This window comes from Trachurus trachurus (genome assembly GCF_905171665.1).
Source record: "Trachurus trachurus genome assembly, chromosome: 19".
Taxonomy (NCBI): domain Eukaryota; kingdom Metazoa; phylum Chordata; class Actinopteri; order Carangiformes; family Carangidae; genus Trachurus; species Trachurus trachurus.
In genome coordinates, this window is record NC_139913.1 from 8,656,140 (window position 1) to 8,679,061 (window position 22,922).

Below are 22,922 nucleotides of genomic sequence, written 5' to 3' on the forward strand. Positions count from 1 at the left end.
GGCGCTTTTTCCTGCTCTCCATTATGAGCCATGTGGTTTACATTTTAATGAACATGTCTTTGTTCTTTGACAGGTGTTCATAATTGGCCTTATAGCCGACAGGAAGTTCCAGCACTTTAACCCAGTCCTGGAGACCTACATTCGAAAGCATTTCAGCGCCACGTTGGCGTACATGTGAGTTTATTATCTACCATCCAAACAGATCAATGACATTTTACCGTCAAGTTTGTGTGATTATCGATTTATCATACTTCATGTATGATCCTGTTTGTAGGAAGCTGACCAAAGTTCTGAAGAACTACGTGGACAATGCCGAGAAGCTGACGGAGCAGCTGCTGAAGGCCATGAAGGCCCTGGAGTACATCTTCAAGTTCATTGTCCGCTCCAGAGTCCTCTTCAACCAGTACGTCCTGATTCACCCATACAACACGCACACTCTGCATTGTTGGCAACACAAAGAACACTGCAGCATTGAACTCATAGGCAGAAGGGTCTTTCACTTACAACAACAACAGATATTTCTGTCCTCTAAGCAGCATCAATTTAACAAATAATTTTTTTATTAACACGTCCCTGAGTTGTGGGTATTTTTTTATTTTTTATTTTTATCTGAACAGTGTTTAACAGTATTTAATTTCTTTATTAGCAAAGTTGTTCAGTGGTTTTAGCATTATTACATAATAAAAGTCAATATTGTTGGTGGTATTGATTGTGTTATCCGCATTAGGTACTGCTGCTGCTGAATAAAGTTGAATTGGGTGAAAATGAGCGGCCTTTAGGTGATGTAATATCTATGGGCATATTTGTAATTGGCTGCGATGTTAAATGAATGATCGTGTTGTCGAGCCACCGAGTGAAGCCGTTGGTGGCTGAGGAACTGATGTACGATCCCGGTCTAATTGGGTGCGCAGGGTTTGATTGGTTTTCTGCCCAACGTCTGGAGGACGCGGCGTCCTTTAGCTCACACATCGGACCACTGCGCCGTCGCTCTATGCTAGAGACCTCCGTCTCCACGGTGCCTGTGCCAATTGGCCACTTTTTGTAGGATTATCCGTAACGACCTGAAAGCAGACCTGTGTTTTGTAGTCGTTAAGGCACTTCCTTTGGTTGGTTGCCAGGCTCGGCTCCAATGGGCCGTTGTTGCTGAGTCACACTCAAGAGTTTGGACTTGGTCTGAACGGCGAAGTTGCAGCTGTTGGTGCCTTTCATGCAGTTTTGAAACCAGAAGGTGCCAAGGTTACATCAGCAGGCCTGTTTCATCGCGGGCCAGTGGAACATTTCTATGAAATGGTAGAGGAGACACTCTAATCACACAATTTCACCCCCGTGACTTAAGACTGGTGCGGCCGTCCAGAGCTCCCTCGGCTCTGCGGCGCTGCAGGTGAGAAACGGCTGTAAGTAATTGTTGTTGTGGGAGCCGGGGAGACGGATGCTCTCTAATCCCGTGATTTCTGTAAGCTGTCAACGGTGACTATCCTGGACCGTGTAATACCTGCAGCCCCGTGAGAGATTGTGGCACCACAGAACCAAACTCTGTGGAAGAAAGCCAGTCAAATCTGATGCACTGGGACCAATCTCACCACCTCACCCCAGTTTGACCTGCCTCCCACTGCTCCAGTGGGGTTTATTTTTTGTGGAAACAATATTAATTTCTCACAGAAATCCTAATTTTGATGTTTTATTTATTTATTTTTTTCCCCGTCTGAGCAGTTGACACAGTTAATTACTTTGCAGAGAGCACAATGTGGCTCATTTACAGTTAATACCCAGTTTGTGGAGATTTATGGGCTCTGCAAGCGGGATAAAATACATTTTCATTTTTTGGTGGGGGGGATTAACAGAGGAAGCCCTGCTTTGTGTTCCCATGCACTTAGAAATTCGGGGAAGTGTTTTTCTTCAATTGTTCTGCGATCACTGGCTTTTAGATGCAATAATCACTGGGCAGCTTTCACGCCACATGAACCAAAGCAGCAGCAGAGAGACGTTAGAAATACTACACGCTGGAAAGAATCCGAAAGTGGAGTCGGTGAACCCCTGGCATGGCATTTGCTTTCTGTATCACATATAGTATTCCAGGAGAGTCATTAACATAGATCATTAATTTTTCTGATTTTTGTTTCCACATGAAAGCAGGCAGGTGCTTCTGGGTCTTGTCATGTTGTTTTAAATGCTAATCTGGCTGGCAGCAAGAGTGATGTCTGTGGTTGGGATCCAAGTATATTTGCATTGATAACACACACACGGGCCATTCTGCTGGCTGCTTTTAATGATTTAACAGGGAATCATCAAACTCTTGTCATTTCCACTGCGGGCGGGGCTGTTTACACTGGGATGAAACAAACAACAGCCTTGTGATCATCTGCCAATGTAATTCTCTACTTCATCTCCTCCCAGGCTCTACGAGAACAAAGGAGAGGCCGAGTTCATGGAGTCCTTGAGGAACCTTTTCACATCCTTTAATGATATGATGAACAGTAATTCAGAGAACACTGGCATGGTGAAGGTAGGCTGAGTATCACACACAGTCCGACTGCATGCTATCACTCAGACTCGCTGCCAAGAAATATCTGCTGCCGTGTGAATAGTAAATAACTGCTGCTGCTTGAATAGTAAATAACTGCTGCTGTGCGAACAGTAAATAAATCTGCCATGATTTGCTTTGGATGACGTGCTCTGTAATTGGAGATGCATGTGTCTTGTTAGATCTAAATGAATACAACAGCTAATTAGACAGTAATGTTAAAGATCCCTCTGCTCATTGATGGTCTCCATGTCTTGAAATATTTGTTTTCTTTCACCTTTGCCACTTCTCCGTGCAGAATTTCCTGATCTTTATTCTCATTTTCTCCCCACATGCCGGGCGGGCTGCACATAAAATAAAATATATATCAGACATTTTTTTACTAAATAGATGATTAAAGGAATTTGTCAACATATTGGGCAATATGGTTATTTGCTCTCTAGCTAAGAAGATCAGACCCACCCTCATAACCCTCTGGTAAATATGAAGCTGCTGTAGCACCTCTGCAGCTCGCTAATTAACACACTTCATCTTGTTTATTTAATCTGTACAAAAGTGTTACTGTTACACTGAGGTATAAAAACCAAAAAACTGACGGGAGATAATAGGATGCAAACTGTTTGTATGGATTAAACCATGGGAGCTTCAGGGAATGCAGGCCTTTGGACAGAGGAAAGCTACAGATTTCTCTCCAGGCTTGACACTAAGCTGCTGACTTCAGCTTCATATTGTATTTACTGGTCGATCTTCTCCTCTGACTCACGTAGAAAATATAATGTATGTTCCAACATGTCAAAGATTTAAGATTTAAGCTCAGTCTGGAACCAAAAACATGAACATTTTGCCAAAATTAATCATGTATGTCCTAAATTAAATACATATTTAGACCATTTTATACAAGTGAAGATAATCTTGCATCATGATTAATGCATGTATCAAAATATGCAGAGTTTTAGAAATTGTGGAATATATTTTACCATATGAATGTATTCTATATAGAAACCTTAACTTCTCAATAGAAGTACATCAGTTGAGGGATTTTTAGTCTCAGGCGCTGCAGATTGAATTTTAAATTTTGCTCGACATATTTTGTGATTACTTGTGCAACTCTGTAATGTTTTGTGCAGCCCCAGCCTTTCAGATTTCTCTTCCATCCTCACACTGTGTATGTTTGTTGTCTGTTGGTCTCTCTTGTCTGTCCGTGCTTGTATATACGTGTTTGTGTTTTTCCTCTCTTCCTTTCTCTCTGACCTTGACTGTCCTGTGGTCTGGGGTGCCCCCTCTGGCCTTCTGCTCTTTAGCTGCTCCTTAAGGTACTTATTTCACCGCCTCGCTCCTTCTGCCTTTAATCTCCCTCCATTATTATGTCTACATTTCATTGTCCTTGACCTCAAACTTCAGATGTGAAACAAACAAGCGCACATTTTTTTTTAATGTGATTCTGTGCTGATACACTCAGACCACACATGCTTCTGTGCAGACACCTATGCTTTTAGAGATAACATAATCACAGGGTACATGCACCTTGGCGCACCTACAGTAGATCCATGTGCACGCTCAACCATAGGAGAAGCTCAGGAGTCAATTAGGAGTCAGTTGCTGTGTAATTGGGTGAGATATTAGCTTTACTGTCAGTAAATTAAAAACTGATCTTGAGGAACGGGCATGAAAGCGAGGAGTCCCGGTTTCTTCCCGAGTCCGCCCTCGTGAAAGCACTGTGACAGGTGGAAGCTAATGAGCAGTCCCATCATACCTCCAGTCTGAATCCTGATGAACATCTGGACAGAGCAGCGCACGATGCAGAGGAAAATTTTGATTAACACACACACGCACTGAGGCACACACAGAAGCAGGACACAAAGCACAACAACGCAACTCCACTGAGATTTCTCTCTTTGACTCTTCACACAACACAGCCCTGCACAACAGGTGGGTGTTTAGTTGTTGCTGAGAACAAAGCAAAGACCAAAAAAAAAGAGACATTCTGCTGCTAAAATGTCCTCTTCAGTGGATAAACAGAGGCTGTTGGCTTTTTTTATCAGAAAGAGCCAGGGCTGCTCTTTCAAACAGCATCTTTGAAATCCATGTTTCAGGCTCCAACTCTTTCTGACTGCAGAATGGGGTGGTGAAGTGCCATGTCGAGGTATACATATTAAAGTGGGAAAAAATTCTAAGAAGATGAGAGTAGATTAAAGCGGCCCGCATCCCTGTTTCAAAAGTCAAGGTTAAGATACAGTTTTACTCCGCTGGTGCCTGCAGAGATGTTTTTAAAAGTATGCTCTTTAGATGGGAATATAAACAGAAATTGTGCCAACACCTCCTTATTTCCTGAAGTCAGTGACCAAGAATTTTCTCTCATGTAAACATCGCCAAATCACCTGTCACACATCCTCCAAAATAAAGCATGCACAATCGGGCGCGCGTGTGGTTTGCAGCAGGTGACGTCCAGTGCGCGCTCCATCGGCGTGGCTAATCAACCTCTATGAGAGCGACTGGCACCGTCGCTAATTCGCACAGATGCTGTATAAACACCCCCCAACCCACCTTGGCCGGCGTTTAGCAGCAGTCACTCAGAGAGGGAAGTGTCAGCTCGGTTAATCATTCCCATTATTAATGGATGGCTCTGTAATCAGCCACTGGGTGCACGCACTTGATGACTTTATTATAGTATCGATGGATAAATTAAGATCCTATCTGGCTGTGTCTATCAAGGTATCATTAGAAGAGATCTTCCTCTGGTCCCGGGTTATTTACGAGGAGCCTGAACGCCACAACCACCACTCTGTCCTCAAGTACACTGGATTAAAATGGCCACATAACAGGAGCTCAGCGTGATATCGATAGGTTATTAATAAAGAATGCCCACTCATAGTCTCGAGGTGCATATTTGCTCAGCAGCAAATCTTCATCAGCATCGGTTAAAAAACGTTTTTCCTGAGTGAAACAGAAAAGTAGGACACAGTCATCTTAATGAAGCTAGAAGACACATTTACACTTCACTACACACACAATGCAACAGCACGCAATTCCCACCTCTACCTGTGGAAAATATTGTATTACATAATGCGGGGTTGAGTGTCTCACTAAATATCAATCAATGACTAAACTAATTAACTCGCAGATGAACATAATCATGTTATGTTTCCTTTGTTCCTCTGGTAAAGGGTGCTGCGCTGAAGTACGTCCCCACCATCGTCAATGATGTCAAGTTGGTCTTTGATCCCAAGGAGCTCAGGTAATTCTATATGAAACGTTACATATTCCCACACTTGATTATAGGGGTAGATTGGTCTTATTATTATTTGTGTGAACACACCGACAATCTGTGTGTACTGTAAATGTGTAAACTGCAAATATAAAACAGCTTCCACAAATGAAATTATTATTTCTAAATGAATTGATGTGTTTTTATGTGTTTTTTATTCATGGGATTTGTGTATCTGCAGACCCGTTTCCTATTTACAAGAAATCTTTGTGAGTTTTCAAATTACTGTTTTTGTATTTGTGGAAGGTTTTTTATATTTGCAGGTTGCCCATTTACGCACAGATTGTCAATGTGTTCACACAGATAATACTACTGAGACAGATTTACCTCCGTATTTGACTGTGACTGCAGATGAGAAGTTGTTGCCACAGCAGATCACACACAAACACACACACGGGGGCGTCGCTTAAACTCATTAAAGCAAATGTATAGAAGATGCTCAGATTAGCCTTAAATGGCCTTTTAGACCTATGCTTGGGGAATTAAAGAAAGAATCTCAATTGTTTTGTTTTTTGAAGTGACAGCTTGATACTATGAGTAGATCTACTCTACGTATCACTAACAAACTGATGGGATTATGAGCCACTGCAAAGACTTGGAGGCTTTATTTATGTACTAGTCTGGCTGTTTTTATTCAACAGCTCAGCATTCACTCACTGCATTGGTTAAACATGCTCAGGTTGCCTTGGAAACCCACGACTGCTCCACTCAAGTGTCCATTACAGTTAATGTTGTCCACCGCAAATGTCATCTGCTATTCATTAGATTTATATCTTAATGTCTGTCTTGATAACAAACAACCTCTTAAGCGTCAGATGCTGATGTCACCGTGAGACTCAGTTGTAAAAATGTAAAAATGTTGAACAACAACAAAAACTCTCTTATCTGATCTGAGTTTTTCTTCTATGTTCGAATGAATGGGCCGTTGAGCTCAAGTGACCTTTTGTAACCGTTGACCAGAAATTTCAGATTCATGTATTTTTTTTTCAAAGCCGTTTCTGAGACCAGGGAGAATTTTGCATTTGTGACAAAATGCCTCATGGGTCTGCCCTTGATTTTCTGTCCCATTTTTCTGTCTTTAATCTGTTATGCTAAAAGGACACAGCACAAACAAAATAGAATGGCCTTATTTACGGAGCATTATACTTACAAATATGTGAGGAAGTGTTGAGTGAAACACTTTCTCGCTGTAAACGAGTCTTTAAAAAACACATTTTGTTTACGTTTCGCTCCGACCTTTTCATCATGAGTAAATTGCTTAGTTCAGATGAATATAGTCACACATGAGTCACACTGATTGCATCCTAATTTTCTTATTATGATATATGCATCCTGCACACAGACAGTTACACCAATAGAAAGCATCTAATTTCTGACCACGCTGTGCTTAATATTTGTCAGTAAAAAAATGAAACCACTCTTTTTCTTAATGATCTAATTTTCCCTCCATTGAAGGTCAGGAGAGGCGGAATAATAAGGAAGTCTGTGAAAAATGGTGGCGCTCTGTCTCGGCCCCTTAAATGATCTCAGAACTAATCTCATCACAAACTCAATATGCTGGATGGGTGTGTCTTTTTGTCGCAAGATCCTTGCTTATATCATCCCAACTCATTTTAATCAAAAGCAGTCAAACACGGCGCTGACAGCAGCCGTCCACCTCTGCTTAATCTAATTTACAAAAGGGGAAACCCTGTATGTGCCGCAAAGAAATATTTTACCACCAGATGAAACACTCCTGACACCGCGGGATCTATTTTTACCACCCAGCTCGGGGACTGGCAACAAACTGTGCTAATACATGTAGGTATTTTCCAGGCCCTGAAATGTGCTTTGCCTGCTCATCATCATGCAGGCACTCGGGAAGGGGCCCCCCTTCCATTTGCCCATGTCCAGCACCTGGGCAGCTGCCATCCCCACAGCAGTTTCTGGGCCACACAAGGCTCGCTAAGCCCCGGCTCTGGCCGCTGCTCCACCACTGTCACAGCCACACAGATGAGGGGGGGACAGGGGGGAGGGAGGGTCTTTGGTTTTCAGCCTCTCTGTTCTGTCTGTTCAGCTCTCGCAGCTCCCTTCTCTCACCTCTGCTCTCGTTTTGATTTAAAGGGATAGTTCACCCAAAATTCAAATTTCACTCATTATCTACTCACCCTCATGTCGACTAAGGATTGGGAGAAGTTTCCTCCATGCCTTCTCTGAGTTACAGTGGGGTTCCGTGCAGCACTAGCCTGACGAGCCAGGCTATATCACTAAAATGTATAGTCTGGAAACGACCGGTAGACCTCGGCTCAATCCAGAGGGCGGGATGAAGGCTGTCTTTCAAACTGCCTCTGCACGCAATAGGGTAACGCTACGACCAATCAGAGCAAAGAGCAGGATGACGTTAGCCTGACAAGCCAATTAAAATGTACGTCGTCATCGCGTTAAGCCCGCCCAACTAGAGCACTTTCCAGTGCTCTACGCCCAACGACTCCCTAAACAGATAGAGCGCTGTGATTGGTGAACACAATCGGTGTTCGAGACTCAAAAAGTTCCTATGGCTCGTTTCTAGACCCACCTACTGAGCAAATATTTTTGCTGCCGCTAGGGTGCGTCTAGATTTCTAGGCTAGTGCAGCACTGCATGTCCATATGACGGTTGCGAACGGACCCCACTTTTCTTCGTCCAAAAAGACACACCAAAAACCATCCAAATACCTCCACACAGCTCGTCTGTAATGTCCGCCTTGTATTGAAGCCCCAACATGAGAAATTGTCCCGAAAAAAAATTAAATAAGTATATATTTTAAGCTTGTTTGCAGCGGAAGCTCCTCTTCCTGGTCCGTCCAAATCTCGCGAGATTTGCGCCGGCGTCAGTGCGATTACTGACGCCGGCGGACTCTGAAACTTCTCCCAGCCCTTAATCGACATAAGGGTGAGTCGATAATGAGTGAAATTTGAATTTTGGGTGAACTATCCCTTTAATATAAATTCTTCACAGTGTATGAAACTAGATGGAGATGTTTGGTCTTATTTGGGTTGTTCATGATTGAGCATGCAAAAAATGTTAAACCAGGGCTGTAAAAAACACATCATGAGGCATTAATTAAATCATGAAGTCTTATCTGTCCTACCTGTTTCAGTTGAATTTCCTGTAACAATGCAGTGCTCACTGTGCTGCCGTCCTCTCTGTAGTTCGAGGGGAAACATGAGAGGAGCTTTTGATTTTAGCTTTAATTCTGAAAGCTGGAGTCCTTTATGAAGCTTTCAGTTAGTCATAAATCACAGGGCTGTCTCAGATGAGGTGGTATCAGCTGTTCCTGTTGTTAGTGCAAACCTGGCTGAGCAGCTGAGCTGGAGGCGACTAAATTGAAGCCTTGGGGGTGCCGGCATAATGAAGACCTGGCCCCTTTTACTGAGGAAAAAATATCTGATTTATTGTATGCACATGGATATGAGTATTTCTCTCAGGCTCTGAAGTTTTAATCATTCAGTTACGTGTTAGTTCTCTTAACAACAACGAAAAGAAGACAGGAAAATTCATCATCTATTTGAATACTGTGTCCTGGCGCTCAAGGTTGAATAGAATAGAATAGAAATCCTACTGGTCAATAGCTTTGTGCGACTCAAAAGCAACATTAACACACTGGAGAGGAAGGTTGCACACACCCACACAGGTGTTTTTTATGTGTCTGGGCTGATTCGGCTCTCGCCAGGACTGTGGACGTGTGCAGTGTCTGCTGGACTGACGGTTCTCTGACTCAACTGTCTGAAACTAACTAAATATGAAGTTTTATGAAGCTTTGTTATAATCAGCCAAGATTAGGAGTGGACAACAAAGGTTATATAACCATATCAGTACATATCTCAACATATAGAGTCATATTTTACAATTTTATGTGACATTTTATATCACAATTGTTGTATATTTTGTTATATAGCACCCACAATGGAAGATAGAAAGAAAAACAACTTGATGAGAACTAGGTGCTTCATCACATAAATAGAAATGTTTGTGAATCGATAACCATTTCTTGACATTCATTTGCAACAGTGACAAATGTCCTCTAATATAAACAGAGCTAGAAGAGTCAGTCTCTTATAGGAAGCTGCTCTCAGAGTTCATTCAAGTCCTCTGGGTTTTTGCTACAAGTTCTCAAATCCTCAAATCCTGGACAGAATATGTGAGAAGTACCTGCGTGGGCGTGCGGAGCCATTAATTGTGTTTTGGATGACTGCTTGCGGTGTGCACGCAGTCAACCAATCCAAAGGCGCGTGATGAAGTTTGACCTTTTTGTCTTTATCGTCCCCCCCTCCCCACCCCTCTCTGTCTCTGCAGCAAGCTCTTCACTGAGTTCATCCTCAAGGTTCCTCTGGGTCGCCTGGTGAAGCAGAAGCTGGACTGTCTGATTGACATTGTCCACAGTGATCTCTTTACCCATCACGGTGAGAATACACACACACACACATACACACACTGTACTCGCTGTTCACCGCGTGCTCCTTCACTCTCGGGTCCAGTAATCACACACACCACCTGCCTCCCCAAAGGTAGCCCAGTGTGAGCCACAGTAAAGGTCACTGGTGAGGTGTAGTGGAAATCCCTCTTGTTATCTAAGAGGAATGAGCATCCCCATTGCTAAAATCACCTGGACTTGTCTCTATCAGACCACTGGTACCTCCTTTTTCTTCAGTCTTCAAGTCTCTGCTCTTTCTTTCTTTCTTTCTTTGATTTACTATTTAATCCCTTTTCCTGAAATCTCATTTTCCTCTCCTCACCTCACCCCGGCTGCACTCCACTTTCATAGACTTTTATGAAACGCTTGGACACAGCGCTGTTGTATATTTTGGACCGTGTTGTAGCAATGCCAGACATGAAGGGCAGGGATGTAGAGGTGGTTAATGAGAACCTGTACCTCTCTGCTCTCTGCAGCCAGGCTCGCCCGCGGCGACCTGCCGACGAGGCCCCCGCCACAGTGACGGTCCAGGGCCAAGCATTTTGCCGGAGGCAGCGGTTCCTCTGAGGCCGTGTTAGCTTCGATTTAGAGCCCGTCCTGCGGTGGTAAATGAAATGCAAAGTGCCAGGCAACAGTGATTTAATGTGGCTGGAAGGGGACAACACATGCCTCAGAGCAGCGGACTTAAATATAGGAAGTGGACGACAGTTTTCCGCACGCCACACTTTCTCTCTGCTTCTGTCGTCAGCCGATCTGTTCAGCATGAATACACCGGAAAGATGATGAGATGGGATTTGAAAAAGGTGTAAAACAAATTTATCCTGTTGAATAATCTCAGATATTGAACAAAACACAATATAAATGTATCTGCCTTTAATTTAATGATCCGGTCTTTTCATACTAAAAGCAACATAAAAATTGTAAGTGTTGAAGAGAATTGCTCAGTGCACAGCCCTTTGGCCATCGCCACTGATCTGTTGGTGTAATTGTGGAGAAGCAGACCTCCCACATGCTTGTGTGAATAGCTTTGCAGATCAGCAGGGGGACTTGTTGCTGCGATGAAGACAAGAATTTTCCCGCTGCTCAGCCCTTGCTACATCTATGCTTTGAACACATTCAGCCATCTTTCAGGTCCATGTTTGTTTTCAAGTTGTGCGAAAAGCAGCGATGGAGAAGCCTTCAAAGTTAACTTGTCTTTTCCTGCAGTAGCATCAAGCTGAGCTCTATTGTGGAGATTTACTGTATCATGGATAGTGACCAGTAAAAACAGCTTGGTGTTTTTTTTAAAGGGATAGTTCAACATTTTGGCAAATTGGTCCATTGCCATAATCGCTATAGTCATAGCAGTAGATTTGCTACCTTTATTTGTCGGTGCAAGCTCTTTTTAGAACGGCAGAGCAGAGCCGCGAGCTGCTCAGAGCTACGCTACGGAGGCTCATGGGATTTCTTGGTTTCCCACATCAAACTCATCAAATACACAATCCAAAACGCTCTCGTGGACAAGTTGTGAACTGCACATTCACCACATTATGAAATAATAACGGAATGTTACGAGACGGAGTTGTTTTCGGGGTAAATGTAGAGACTGCCTGCTGAAAAACTGTCTCTGAAGGCAACGCGCATCAGCGGTTTTGCATGAATTTACCTCTAAAATGACTCAGTCTCGTAACGTTCCGTTATTATCTCATAGTCTCATATCTCATCAGGTCACAACTTGTCCACCAGAGCGTTTTGGAGTTGTTGGATTGTGAGTTTGATGAGGGAAACCAAGAAATCCCATTAGCCTTCGTAGCGTAGCTCTGAGCAGCTCACCGCTTGGCTCGGCCTTTCTAAAAATAGCTTGCACCGACAAATAAAGGTAACGAACCTACTGCTATGACTATAGCGATTATGGTAATGGGCCAATTTGCCAAAATGTTGAACTAACCCTTTAAGGCGGTCACATCTTGATCTTCAGGTGATCCCTGAAACGTTCCCTCGCCAAAACCAGCACCAAAGTGAAATCCTCTGGACTTCTCGGAGCTAACGAACGCCCAGCAAAGAGGCATTAACCCAGATAACTCTAACCTCAATATGGAGTTTCTGCACGTGCTCATCAATATGCATTGGACGTGCTCACTGATGACAGCGTTCTCCTTCCTGTAGGCTGCACAGTGATTAACATATTTAATGGTTTCTGTGCAGAAAACATGTCCTGAAAGAGCACTTTCCAGCCCCCGGTGGGCTCGTTTCTGTTCAGAATCCCAACTTCAGATGATAAGATGACATCCTTTCCTCCACGGGTTTATCTTTTATTCTTTACATTTGAATTCAAAGTGCTGTGCGTTTCCTTTGGTGTGCATGCGCAATTCCCTGTTGCATATGAAAACTTAATGAACTCAGAAAAGAGGGGCATGTTTTGTTTCTTTATTAATATTATTATTATTATCATTATTATTACTGCTTTGGAGGCACAACAACGCTGTGTCACCTTCATTGCTGATGATGTAAAAGGAAGGAGCCGGGCAGGGGCGCATGAATCGCTTGCAAATGGGCTCATTGGACGAGAACAAATATGTCAGCTGCTCTCCTGGTCTGTGTTAAAAGGGAAAATCAGTGTAGCGTCTAAAATCTGTTTGGGCTGCAAGTTTGAGGAGAGCACCCGTGGTCTGGCTTGATAGTTCCAGTCTGCTTGTACCGTACCCACCCAGCAACTAGTGTGTGTGTGTGTGTGTGTGTGTGTGTGTGTGTGTGTGTGTTCGTGAATGTGGATGTATGTATATATGTGCTCACATGACTGTGTGTGTTACTGCTGGTGTGTATTGTGTGTTTTTGAGGAGGTGCAAAGGGATTGAGGATTGAAGCCCTGTAAAAACAAGGTATTAAACACTCACACAATGTTAGACGCCCTCAGATAGGAGATTTACTTTAGTGTTCAATCCCTGAAAGATTGCTAAGCACACACACAAACACACACACATACATATATATATATATATTTCCCTTTAAGCTGCATCAGGCGGGTAGTTTGGTCCTCTGTTCCACAGCACCAAAAATATTTCAGCGCAGACATGGTTGTCACTTTGTGTCAGAGCCTTGTTATCACGTGACAAGACTCTTAACATCCATAACGTTTCTTTTTTAAGGTGTTTAGCAGTGGAAGATTTAGGTGAAGAATAGCTGCATTGTTGAGCAGCCTTCCCACAATGCTGCAGTCAAACACAGGAAGCTGCTGGGATAATGCTTGGCGGAGCTCGCTCAGATGTTCAGTCGGAGCCGTTTCTCCATGCTCCCAACTGGTGTCAAAGTTTTTGCATCGGCAAAGTGACACAAAACTGACACTGCTAAGCTGACGTTAGGGGGAAAGCCACCATGTGGGGAGGGCAAGGCTTGTTCTTTATATCCGCTGGAGTTATGCAAGGCTTGCTAAATTGCTAGAAGATAGTTTATTGTGAAGGTGTCGGTGATGCTCTCACCGATTTAAAATGAGATAGTTTCATTTGTCAAAGTGTTAATTATGCTTTTTTGCCTTTTTATTACAGAGCCTAATCTGGGTCACTGTGTGGAGCTCAGGGTTAAGGCGTATGGTTAATTAATAGTAGCAGTAACGATGATGTGGAAACAGAAACGGCTTCTTGAAGACTCTCTGTCTTATTTACGAACATGGAGATGAAATGCAGCAATGTCTCCTTTCTTCGTTGCTCTCTATGGAATCGCTTCATACGACTCGGTCTCATATGTAGGGAGGAGGAGAGGGATTGGAGAAGAGAGAGCCCAGATTCATACTCAATACCCCTGGGTATTGTTTATGAAGGGGTCACCATAGTTCACGCTATTCATTACGCTTTACATCCTGCTGTTTATCATTCGGCCTTGAGCGCTACTGCCAAAGCTCTCTGTGTGTGTGTCTCAGTGTGTGTGTGTGTGTCAGTTGTGATGTGTAATGAAGTTACAATTTTATTTTTTTCCCCCCACTTGATTAGCTTATTAAAGCGGTAACATTATCTGTGGAGCAGAGAGATTGTATTGATTTTGCGTTGCAGTCGGTGGCTGTTTAGAGCAGCCATGTCTCCACACCTTTTCATTATAACAATTTGTTATTTGAGTGCTGTTGTCCCTGTGGTCCGCAGCGGTATCGGTGATGCCTCCTCTCACCGCGCTGCTCTTTCGTTGCTGTTATTATCTCTTAAGATGACATTAATATCAGTGCTCAGACTTCCTCTGTGTGAGAAACACAGTTGGTGCACTGCACTGAGAGGAGCTTCTTTTTTAAATTTATTTTCTTTTGCTTTATTTCATTTATTGCAGAGGGGATATAAGTTTCTACGGTAAAACTTCGATGGATGGAAAACTTTTACATGATTCCCACCCCTTTCCATAATTCTATAAAATATTCACTTAACCCCCTAACAGATACTCCCACCTTCTAATTGAACCAGCCCTAACCCCAGTATTTGTCCCTGGGCTTTAAATATGACCCACACACCCACACACACACACACACATACACATACAAATGCCACTGAGATTGGAATCAGAAGGTTTAATAAAAAATATGATAATTTTGTGGCAGGCTGCCTTAGGTTTACCTTCCATGAGAATACTTTCTGGCTTATCACTGCTGTCCTCCATGTCCAATTGCCAGCCAAACTCTGTGCCCTCTGCGTATGGAAATCCACTTTTTGATGTCGCCGTCAACATCAGACAAACTCCTCTGGTTTGGTTTGGTCGCGTGTTTTTGTAGAAATAATCACATCTCAACTGTTACTTTCTGCTTGTATTTGCTCTTTAAGGTTCAAAGGTACCGTGGCCCTGAGAGCCCAATACACTCACTGCAGCTCAAGAAAACACGCACACAAATATGCAAATGTGCCGCAAAATCATTCATAAAATATCTCCATCGATTTGCTCCTCTTTTCAAAATGACATGGTTTGATTCTCACACCAGTACGACTGTAGATGTTACCAAGGCCACTAATGGGTTGAGTGCTTTGATTTAATAGGAGAGGAGGGACCAGTTTAATCAGCTTGTAATTAGTAATGGTATCAGGTCACTAGGTAGTTGGCTAATTATTTTTTACTACCTGATATTTCCAGAGAGGAGTTTGATTTGTTCAGCTCTGAGAAGTCGATGACCTTGTTTGACTATTGTTCTGCTGTTGCACTGTCACCGTTTCTAAGGATTTGGGGAGTTTTGTTTTTTTTGCCACAGTCATTTTTAATAAATATATTCACCGTGCACATAGTTTTAATTTAATCCTTGGAGCTGTGAGGGAGCCATTAACAAGCTGCGTGCCTCTGCATCCACAGTGTGTCGACAGCATATGCCGCAGTGGCTGTCATCTGTTCCTCGTGTTGAGCCGACGTCGTGAATGTTTATATATCCGCTGATGTGTCCCCCCCCCCCCGCAGATTGCCGCGAGATCCTCCTGCCGCTGATGACGGACCAGCTGAAGTTCCACCTGGAGAAGCGGGAGGAGCCAAAGGCGTGCTGCCAGCTGCTCAGCGACATCCTGGAGGTGCTCTACAGGAAGGATGTGGTGAGGATGGAACACACCTCTGCAGCTCCATGTGCTTCTATTCCCCCCTCTTGGATAAGCAGTGAAGCCCCGCCCCCCCCGTGACGGAGAAAGAAGCACGTTTCTGCCGTGGTTATTTTCCTAAGTAGTTCCTAATCACTGCGCTGCTAATTTATTTAATTGTGAAGGAGCAGATTCTACAGCAGTGTTAATTTACCAACCCCTAAACTTGGCTGTGCTCAATAAATCCTTGCTGAGGGTGGCTGGAGGCCACCTTCACCACCATGAACATGCTGCTAGAGCAGGATGATGAGCTCTGCCTAATCCCTCGGTGTTTTAGACCCAGAGAAGCTTATAATAATGTGGTCTGCATAATGAGGTTGAGGAGTTGTTGAAGTCAGTCACAAAGTCAGTTATAGAGCCTGTCGAGTCGAATACATTTTCTCATCATGAATTTTGTTGTTTTTTTTAATCCAATTAATCAATTTACACAAATCTGAGAAGATGAAAACAATGAATGTTGGCGTTGGTTGATTGGAATGAAATGATTACAACTACTGTATTGCCAGCTTTGTGACGATCTACCACTTGCTCACTGGAGTTTACATCTCTCACACTGAGATTTCACACAAACACGCATGCACATGATGGCACACACACACAAAATGTGTTTCATCCTCTTCCATGCCCTGACTCCTGATGTCCTCCCTCAGGCCCTCTCAGACTCCCCTCGCCATTGATCACCGCGGCCTCGCCTCCCACTCTCCTCTCTGCGAGGGATTATCCACCTCTCCCACTTGCTCTGACTTTAACACTCCTTGTCTCTCTGTCTCGTGTTGCCGCTTCCTCTCACTGCCTTGCTCTCTCTTTCTTATCTGGCCCACACCGCACACTTCCTTAGACTTAAATGTGCATGTCGATAAGGGAAAGGAAAATGATGTAAGGGAAACCACTGCGGATACTTCTGTCTACGGGCGTTACTAAGTTATCAAGCAGCTTATATCTCGTTAGGAGTGGGGATCATTGTGTGTCCCCCTTTTATAATAGCTAGATTCAAACTAAATCAGGAGTTTTTCTTTGCCCAATAGGTCTGTGTAGATACTTAACACAAACCGGTATTTTTCTGTGAAAAAAAAAGGTCTGTCTGAAATAGTTTTATACCCCCCAGCACCTCCCGATTGCGATTGTGGGAACTTTGTGTCTCTGTATGTGCACGAACTCGGGTGTATGAGCTTTTCAACCGCGGAAAGAGCCATGTAAATTATTGAAAGTTTAGGTTCATGCCGTTAAGAGCTCAGATGTGCAGACAGGTAGAGACAGACTCTCTGCTCACTCAAACTAATAACCAGCTCCAAGGAAAATCGTCCCACTTCCGACAACGGTGCTGCTGCCCCATGGGTGTTTCCCCCTTTTAAAAGCCAGGATTTGTGAAGTATAAATCATTTTGGCTGCACCAGTCGTATTCATCCTGTCTCTTAGCACAAAATGTTCCCTCTGTATATTTCAAGTTTGTGAGGAGGCAGAATGAATGTTTTCATATCTGTTGATAAAGACTTCTCTTTCTGTGTTTTCAGTTTGAGGATATCTGAAAAACCAGAGAACAGAAACTCACCAGGAAGCCCCTTCTCCCCTAATGTTGAAATATGGCTACGATGACACAACTTAAATTTTTGGATTTTGCCCTTTCTCTCACCTCATGTGTTTTCTTAACTCGAGCTAATAATCAGTCAAATGTTCATGAAGGGCCTGCTATTTATCTGGATCACTGACAGTCCAGCTTTTAATCTTCTTTCTGGAGTTGTCAGTTACTAATTTTTGACAATGATTCATTGTAAATCTGTTGTAAAACGGATTAACCTCACTTATTTTTTTATTAGTGCTGTTTTATAGCCGACTGTAAAATCTCACTCTCTGCTTTCTCCTCATCTGCAGTATGACTCATATAAATAATGCCTGCACTGATATATTTATTAATAGATGTACATTTAGAGATAAGTGCACCAAAAATAACTGTTAAGAACAAATTTTCACAGGTGGATTTGCGTTTGACATGCTTGTCCCTTTGCCTATGTGTTGATTTCTGTGTATTCTGCAGGGTCCAACTCAGTGGCACGTGCAGATCATCATGGAGAAGCTGCTGAGGACAGTGAACAGAACAGTCATCTCCATGAGCCGTGATTCCCCTCACATCGTAAGTCAGACTGATTTTCTGTAGTTGTTCAAAGTACGATAGCGTACACCACAACTGACTTTTTTCCATTTTCTGCACACACACTCACACACACACACGTGCACACTCCAGTTATTTGGAGGTCTATACAGCCGAGTGAGCCAAACTCCCACAGGCCCACTGCAACCCCACTTCTATTCCATAGCTCTCATAAAAGGTAAAGTCCACCTTGACCAAAAAAAAAAAAAAAAAAAAAAGCTTTCACAGAATCTCAATCTCACAGTGGCTTTGATCTGCTCATACCTCTCTCCAGCCAGTTGTTCATGTGCCAGCCTGTGTGGGTTTCACTTTTGCCGTTTCATGTTTTATTTTCTTAAGTTTGTGTGTTTACTTCACTGCATCTCCCCTCCACCGGCTGTTGGCATCCTTCTCCCAATCACACTCTCCGCTAGAGCTCGATAGCAATTAATGCACTTATCAGTCATGGTGTAAGTACGCTGTCTGCCTGACCGGAGCCTTCATCCATTTTACATGAGTGCCATCGATGTCAACTTTGACTTTTCTGTTGCGTCCATGTGTTCAGCAGAGCCGCGTGTAGTTTGTGATGTGACTTTGAAAGTGCGACTTGAGCGATGAACGTTCGGCGGCGTCCAAAAGTCTCAGACCACTCTCCCAAAGTGGTATGTAGATTTTACATAAGGTTTTTATGATGAAGGAGATTCCTCTGAGGGCACTTAAAGCTACTTTTACAGCCCACTTAAATTCAGATAAGTGATGAGAGAGACGTTTCCTCAGAATTTTAAGTACATGTAAGGAAAATGGAGAGCTGTATATGATACCGACTGATGATATTGACACTGTGGCTGGCTGGCATTGCACCCGTTCTCCCGTCTCAGGTTATTTATTGTATTTTATGCGCGTGAATGAGAGAGACTGAAGTTGTGTTTTGTGTTTTTATATCCTGACGACTCGCTATGGGGCAAACATACTGTAGGTGTAAGGGTTGGGGTTAGGCCAGGGGTCTGCAACCTTTAGTATTAAAAGAGCCGTCTGGATCCAATCCCACCGATTTAACCCCACATGGAGCCACAAAACCTATTTGACCACTAAATTGACATGCATGAAAAAAACAAGCGCATCCAATGCATGCACACCGCTATAGTGTCGCTTTGGGTTGTGAGCGCACATGACGCGCATCTACATTGAAGGCAATGGGTCTGTGCGCGTAAAAGCCATGCACACACACACACATACATGCTTCAAAATCACACAGGCGGCCTTTGCCTCAGAAAGGAAGAGAAACCCCTGCACTCAACTGCAGCATATTCTTTCATTAATAAGGGCAACCCCCCCAAAAATGCCAGTTTGTATAATGTCTATTTCAGTGTGTCGTCATTCCTTAATTTCCTCACGTGGCGTAGCACTACAGCAGCCAACCGGAGACCTTGTTACAACCAAAAACGTAATAACGGCCAATAACGTAATAACTGCCAATAACGTAATAATTTTGGCCATTTCAAATGTAATAAAGCCAATAGTGTAATAATGTGCCAATAATGTAATAAAACTTTTGAGCCAATAACGTAATAACTTTTTGCCGATAATGTAATAAGGCATTACATTATTGGCTGGTTATTACGTTATTGGCCTGGTATTAAAAAAAACCTTTCAAAATGTAATAACTGGTGCCGATAATGTAATAACACATAAAAATGACAGCAGCTCTTGGAAATAAAGGCTTTTGTGAAGTTTTTGTGCAGTTTGCGAATCAAAAATAGGTATAGTGGATGACATTATTCATCCAAGATGTACTATCTTTCACCTCTCTCTCTCACTTCTACCATGCTTAATGATATGTTTGCAAACGGAAGAAGTAACCATTGTAGGCTATCAACAACCTCCAAAACATAACCAAACTTGTGTATTGAATGGTGTCTGCCAGCCAGTTTATGTTTCAGTATAACTTCCTGCTTCAGACAAACCATTGGGAATAGGCAATGTTAAATGTGATAATCCCAGCATGGCTCAGAGGAGCAATGGCGTTGATTGAATGAATGAAGTAGATTTTTTTTTAAATTAACATATTTAGCCATCATTTGTCCAACTTGATGGTTAGCGTTATCTCCAGAACACCCAAATGAAGTTCCAAATGAAGTGGCAGCACAATTGTACACATTCAGAAATCTCTTTCTCAAAGAAATGTTTTCTTTTGCAGAACCAATCAACAAATAGATCACTACTGAAACTAGCTGTTGGAGATCTAAAATGAAATCTCTGCAGGTTTCATACGTCTAACTTTGATTTTCATGTTTGAAAATTAAAAACTACATCAAAACGTTGAGCTTAAAGGTCCCATTTGGATAAAGTGACATTTCAATGTTTTTTGTTTTTTATACAGTGATGATAAAGCACCTTTAGGTTCTATATTAATACTGTGAAAGTCTAAAGGTAGATGTTTGTATTGCTCCATACAGTATAAAGGTAGTTTTTTTTTTTTACATTTGTGAATGAAAAAACTACCTTTATACTTTCACAGTATAAATATAGAACCTATGTTGCTTTATTATCACTGTAAAAAACAAAAAAAACATCAAAATGTCACTTTATCCAACACGGGACCATTAAGCTCAACGTGTTGAAAAAAAAAATTCAAATAGAAAGAGAATGGTAAAACCAAATCAACTCCATTGCTCCTCCGAGCCATGGTTTGTCTGAGGCAGGAAGTGAAACATACAGTAAACTGGCTGGCAGACACCATTCAATACACAAGTTTGGTTATGTTTTGGAGGTTGTTGATAGCCTACAATGCTTACTTCTTCCGTTTGCAAACATATTAAGCATGGTAGAAGTGTGAGAGAGAGAGAGAGAGAGAGAGAGAGAGAGAGAGAGAGAGAGAGAGAGAGAGAGAGAGAGAGAGAGAGAGAGAGAGAGAGAGAGAGAGAGAGAGAGAGAGAGAGAGAGAGAGAGAGAGAGAGAGAGAGAGAGAGAGAGAGGTGAAATATAGTACATATCTTGGATGAATAAATAAATATGACGACTATGTCACCACTACAGGACCTATTTTTGATTAGCAAACTGCACAAAAACTGCAAAAAAACCTTTTATTTCCAAGAACTGCAGTCATATTTATGTATTATTACATTATCGACACCAGTTATTACCAGCCAATAATGTAATAACTTATTACATTATTGGCAAAAAGTTATTACGTTATTGGCTCAAAAGTTTTATTACATTATTGGCACGTTATTACATTATTGGCTTTATTACATTTAAAATGGCCAAAATTATTACATTATTGGCTGTTATTACGTTATTGGCCGTTATTACGTTTTTGGTTGTAACAGACCTGAATATCAAATACATCAGTTCAGGGTCTGATATAAAAATATATATTTTTCATGATATTATTCATGACGATGGCGCGAGCAATGTTTACTTTTGATGTAGTTCATGGTGGGAAAAAATATTTTGATCGACAAAATATTAAAACAAGTTTTATTTTAATGTCACAAGAGCACCTCAGTCTCCAGAGAAATAACTATTGCAACAAAATAAACTAAATGTCCATTATTTATTCACTTGTTTTAATCAAAAAATGAGCTGGCCCTCTCTAAACCACGGGAGCCACAGCAGAGGGATGAAAGAGCCGCGTGCAGCTCCGGAGCCGCGGGTTGCCAACCTCTGGGTTAGGCATTCAGTTGTGATGGATGAGGTCAGGTAAGGGTGTAGAAAATGCTGTTGTGTCAATTAGTGTCCCCCACGGGGGTTAGTGAGACAAGTGTGTGTGAGCACCGCGCCCTCTCCATCTGGGGAGGCAGCGGGAAACTGCATCACCTGTTTAAATGGGAGCTTATCTGCTTTTATTACCAGTCACTGAGCCACACTAGCAGAGGGAGATTTAATAAAGCCAACAGCACCCAGAGTTATCACACACTAATCATCTTTTGTTTGTGTTTGTGTTTGTGAATGTGTGTGTGTTATGTCATAGTGCCATAATACTTTCCCAGCTCTCATCCCTTGTCCCCTGTGTCCTCTCCTCTCCTTGTACTCTCACATGCCTCTTCTCCTCCTCAGTTGCAGTAGAGAGATTTTTTGGATTGCAGAGATAGTGGAGCCGCTCTGTCTCTCTCTCTCTCTCTCTGTCTCTCTCTCTCTCTCTGTCTGAAGGTATCCCAGCATTGCACCAACTAGCCGGCCTAGTAGATGAGGGAAACCCTCTGTTTTGTGACTCTGTGCATCACTCTGCTGCATAATGTAAAACTAACGAAACTGGAAGTTGAGCTGCTGCTTTCCCCCTCGCAGTGATCCTCCTGGAGGGGATAGGACTCCAATCATTGTCCTGGCAGTTAGACGAATACGGCATCAGCGTCGGCGTCGGCCTGCCTGGCTCGGACTCGCAGAGTTTTAAGAGACGGGGTTTGGAAAAAGAGGTTGTTTGCTGATAGAATAGATCCGTTGGGGCTGCGGCTCACCTTCCTCTCCTGCCGTCCACCTCCCCTGTTATTTTTCACTGCAGCAGAGTTTGTTTCTCCTCATGTGTTCCTGATGTGGAACTTGCCTTGCACTTTGTCTGAAAGGCTATCAACACTCACGCGGGGCAGCACACACAGGTCTGCTCTCTGCTGTATTATACTAAGTGCATCCATTTCAACTCAGCCCCCCCACCCTCCCCCCCTCCCTCCCTCACCCCCTCCCCCTCCCTCATCCCCCTCCCGTGGTGTAGGTGAAATGACGTTGGCTGCTGAATGGTGGCACTAAAGCAGAGCAGCCACCTTTCTGGTAAATGAAAGTGCCCTACCTATAACCTTCCTGTGGCCTTTATTGAAACTATCTACTTTGTATACATGTGCTGCTGCCCTCTGCCCCCCCCCCGCCATCCCCTCATCCATCCTCCTTTATATACAGCTGCCTTATACCGTCCCCACTGACCGCTGCCCTTTTGTCAGCTGCTGTCTCTATAGCCACTGTACTTGACCGCCTTGACATTTCTAAATACCTGCATAATATTTAGCATCAGTTGTGCAGCGTCCTCA

General features: G+C 42.9%; 1 protein-coding gene across 1 annotated transcript in view; it reads left to right on the plus strand.

Annotated features, from left to right (window-relative positions):
• The window catches only part of dock1 (dedicator of cytokinesis 1), a 184,125-nt gene that overhangs the window by 53,207 nt on the left and 107,996 nt on the right, over window positions 1–22,922 (plus strand). Inside the window, exons 21-27 of the mRNA XM_083994937.1 lie at window positions 74–174; window positions 275–403; window positions 2,395–2,503; window positions 5,686–5,756; window positions 10,101–10,207; window positions 15,610–15,737; window positions 17,812–17,907. Of these exons, the coding sequence (XP_083851063.1) occupies window positions 74–174; window positions 275–403; window positions 2,395–2,503; window positions 5,686–5,756; window positions 10,101–10,207; window positions 15,610–15,737; window positions 17,812–17,907 (741 nt within the window). The remainder of the gene's footprint in view (window positions 1–73; window positions 175–274; window positions 404–2,394; window positions 2,504–5,685; window positions 5,757–10,100; window positions 10,208–15,609; window positions 15,738–17,811; window positions 17,908–22,922) is intronic.